At 43.7% G+C, this 1,921-nt stretch overlaps 1 protein-coding gene across 1 annotated transcript in view; it reads left to right on the forward strand.

The window, feature by feature from the left end:
• Positions 1-1,916, forward strand: part of exosc9 (exosome component 9) — a gene marked incomplete at its 3' end in the record, with an annotated part of 3,839 nt that extends 1,923 nt beyond the window's left edge. Inside the window, exons 4-7 of the mRNA XM_013908221.1 lie at positions 21-98; positions 900-1,032; positions 1,582-1,670; positions 1,793-1,916. Of these exons, the coding sequence (XP_013763675.1) occupies positions 21-98; positions 900-1,032; positions 1,582-1,670; positions 1,793-1,916 (424 nt within the window). The remainder of the gene's footprint in view (positions 1-20; positions 99-899; positions 1,033-1,581; positions 1,671-1,792) is intronic.
• Between the last annotated feature and the right edge of the window lie 5 nt (positions 1,917-1,921).

Below are 1,921 nucleotides of genomic sequence, written 5' to 3' on the forward strand. Positions count from 1 at the left end.
AATTTCTGTCTTCAGTACAGTCCAGAGGAGAGAGACCCCATTCCTCTGAGTATCTACCACATGCCCATCAGCGTCAGCTTCGCCTTCTTCCAACAAGGGTAAAACACTGCTTCTCACAAGATTTCTTCTCCTCTGTATCAAAATGTTAATGTCATGTTTACAGGTGCAGCAGGTTTTAGTTAACTCAGTATATTCAGTAGTGTTTATAGAGAGTCACTTCAGACCTCCACCAGAACAAAACTCGTGGTGGGGCAGCCCTCATTAGCCTGCCACGACCAGCTGGGGAGTGAGGGGAAGCTCAGTGCATTGAGGCATGAAGACAGTGCCGTGGTTGCTGGTGTTACACGGGCCAGGGTATTTCAGAAACTGCTGATCTTCTTTTCCCACATGCAAAAACAGCACCTTGATTTCTGCTGTGACATTTGCATGATAGCAACTGAATTTGGGGTAAACGATGTGAAAGCATGAATCCACCCTGCCTGTGATGGTGTGATATTATGAGGGACCTTTTTTTTGGGAAACTCTGGGTTCCTCAGGAACAAATGTGCATTGTTTCAACTCCACAGCCTGCCTGAGGGTTGTTGCTCAACATGTTTATGATCAGTGCACACATGGTAAAACTCAGATCATCTCAACCTGATACTGGCGAGGTGTACCTAATAAATTTGCCAGTGAGAGTGAATATAAATTTGACTTTAGCGGCACAACTGAGTGCGTGTTCAGGGTCACCTGATCCAGCCTCAGCATTTAACTGTAGTAAGATGCAGGCGATCAGGGGAGTAACTTAACTGATCTCGGGCTGTTTTCTTAAAACAGTCCTCTTATTTTCTGCTGACCTTCTGAGTACCTGCAGGTGACCACTTGTTTGAACATTAACCTTCCTCATTGTTTCTCTGCAGCACTTACCTGCTGGTGGACCCGTGTGAGCGGGAGGAGCGAGTGATGGATGGCCTGTTGGTAATCGCCATGAACAAACACAGGGAGATCTGCTCCATCCAGTCCAGCGGAGGCATTATGCTGCTTAAAGAGCAGGTGAGCTCCTTAAAAGCTCTTTGTTACTGTGAGTGAGTGAAAATGGGCTGATTTCCAAAAGGCATAAATTAAGAAATTAATTCTATTTTGTTTTTCTCAAAATGCAAAGTTTCATGAGGACTTATGAATGGGAGATATGACATGTGCTGAAGGTATCTGCAGCAGCAGAGTCTTTCTTGTTTGGAGTTTTCCAACTATTTGTCCTGCAAATGTTGTTGCATACACTCCCCGCTGAGGTCTGTCCACAGGTTTTCTGTGATTAGGCCACAGAGGTCTGTAGACATCATGGCAGAACCTCATGAGGTTTAATTAAGATCTTTGTCCAGTTGTCTGATCTTCAGCTTTGTTTGAAACAGGCCGCTCCCAAAATCTGCTGGAATATAATTGAATCAGTTCATCCCTCTGCCAGTGAAATATTACAAGGCCCAAATGATTTTTTTTTGCTTACTCTAAAATTAACAGATACTTGGCTGATATGTTGGTGAAATAACTGTTCAGTACAATAATTCTTTATCAGAGCAATAGATCTTTTTCTGTGTTTTGTTGAAGGTGATGAGGTGCAGTAAGATAGCTGGTGTCAAAGTGTCTGAGATCACAGAGCTCATCAGTGAAGCCCTGCTGAATGACAGGAAAGCCAGGTGAGCAGAGACTTAGTCTCACTGCCAAACCTCAGTCTTAAACTAGAATCATTTTCGAAGCTAAATTAAAAACAGTGTATTTTCCTGTGTTCCTGTATTTAAAATGCGTATTTTAAATACAGGAAGGCCGGTGGAAAGTGTGGATTTGCAGAGTCCATGCCACAGGACCGAATCACAGCTCTGAAAAAGGACGAGACTCCGGTTGAGATGACAGATGTGACAGAAACAGCCAATGGCATTATCCAGAAGGG

The sequence above is a fragment of the Pundamilia nyererei genome, unplaced genomic scaffold, assembly GCF_000239375.1.
Source record: "Pundamilia nyererei isolate P.nyererei 1_Seehausen unplaced genomic scaffold, PunNye1.0 scaffold03116, whole genome shotgun sequence".
NCBI lineage: Eukaryota > Metazoa > Chordata > Actinopteri > Cichliformes > Cichlidae > Pundamilia > Pundamilia nyererei.